Source organism: Pyrus communis, chromosome 6 (genome assembly GCF_963583255.1).
Source record: "Pyrus communis chromosome 6, drPyrComm1.1, whole genome shotgun sequence".
Lineage (NCBI taxonomy): Eukaryota > Viridiplantae > Streptophyta > Magnoliopsida > Rosales > Rosaceae > Pyrus > Pyrus communis.
The window spans coordinates 17,498,947-17,500,575 of record NC_084808.1 but is presented as its reverse complement, the minus strand read 5'-3'; the positions used below and the strand labels follow the sequence as shown (position 1 = coordinate 17,500,575).

General features: G+C 37.4%; 1 protein-coding gene across 1 annotated transcript; it reads right to left on the bottom strand.

Moving 5' to 3' along the window:
• Positions 1 to 253: 253 nt before the first annotated feature.
• On the bottom strand, positions 254 to 1,154 carry LOC137738297 (uncharacterized). Its single transcript, XM_068477936.1, has one exon. The coding sequence runs from the start codon at positions 760 to 762 to the stop codon at positions 403 to 405; it is 360 nt and encodes a 119-aa protein (XP_068334037.1). The 5' UTR covers positions 763 to 1,154; the 3' UTR covers positions 254 to 402.
• Between the last annotated feature and the right edge of the window lie 475 nt (positions 1,155 to 1,629).

Genomic DNA, 1,629 nt, shown 5'->3' with positions numbered 1-1,629 from the left:
CAAAGCTTTGAAAATTGCCCAAAATCGTTTTTAACGGAAGGACCAAAATCATGAATGGTGGACAATCTCAAGCACCATTTCTATTAATCATGCAAACCTCAGTTACCATTTTGTATAATAACCCATTTAAAAAATTTAAAGTTAAAGTTAAGATATCCCCTATCAATTTTGTCCTTCTAACCAAGGAAAGAAAAGTAAAACATATCCCATATCAAATGGAACGTAATAAAGCAAAACTGGGAATAAACCTCCATGAATAAACCTTCCCTGTACTGTACAAGACTAATTAGAATGAGTGAGAGACATAACTAAGAGTCATGAAATTCCACTACCTTCATACATACATATATATATATATATATATATATATCAATTATTCCAACCCAAGAAGTCTGGTTGCAATTAGTACAATGAGAAAGAAGATGAATCGCCCACTTGGGTGCTTGCTGATCTTGTGTACCTTTTTGGTGATGAAGAAGAAGATGACAGGTCTGACCTTCTCCTAAGTATCTGCCTCATCCCATCTGCCACTCTAACTGCAGGGTTGGATTTGAATTTACCACAAAATGACATGTGTGCCCTCACAGCTTCCTCCATGCCAAATGGCTGATTGCTGCCTTTGCCAACCTCATCCCTCACCGCTTCTGAGCACAACCCACACAGCCATTTCCCATCAAATTTTGCCTTCACTTGTGTGATGTAGTCTTGTGTGCAATCTTCTTTTAGTCCACAGCACTCACACCTAACCATCTCAATCTCCATTTGTTTTATTTTTCTTCCTCTTTTGTTTTCTGCTCTGATAAATTGTGAAGGGATTGAAGACAAAAGTGAGATATTTTTATTTGTTGGATTGGATTGCAATGATGGGGTAGAAAGTGGGGTTTCTTTGCATTTGTTCTCTCTTGAGACGTGGTGATTGTGTTGCTCACTTGGTTGCTTCAGAAAACTTAGAAGTGTTTGATGTATGAGAGCTTTTATGGTTGGGATTTTCTCTGTCTATTGGTTATTAGGAATTTAGGAGATGAGAGAGACAGAGAGGGAGAGGGAGAGGGAGAGGGAGGGAGAGAGAGAGAGAGCTCTTATAAGGCCAGGGTAGGGAAAACTGCCATAATTTCCTCCATGTTCTAAGGGACATGGGGCAGTGGGAAACGGGACAAGTGGTCGGAGGGGTCCTCAAGGCTGGCCCTATCTATCATATTCAAATACTTCATATCTCCCCATAAATAAACAATGTTTGTAGGTTTTGGGGTAGTAAGTAACTTACATCTCTCTATTCAGAGTACAAATTTCATATCAGAGAAAAAGTAGAGCTTGTATGTATTTATAAATAGTTGAGTTATTTTTCATATTGTCAAGTAGTTTTATGATGAAATCTCAACTTCTTTATAGTATTAGAACATATTGTCTCGTGTGTGAAGTCTAACGGTCACACGTGCTGCTCCACATCACTCGATTTCTGTTGTCTATGTGCTAAACTTGAAAACTCGCCACATGTGAGAGAACCTGTTGAGGGTATCAATACCACTTCAAAAAAAAAAAAAAGGTCTTACATATACTTATAAGTAATTAAATTAATCTCTATATTATCAATTAATTTTAGGAAACTTTAATGAAAAACTTCTGGTACTT

What these genes read in the sequence shown, in the direction of transcription:
- LOC137738297 (XM_068477936.1), bottom strand. Translation starts at nt 762, where the DNA reads ATGGAGATTGAGATGGTTAGGTGTGAGTGCTGTGGACTAAAAGAAGAT.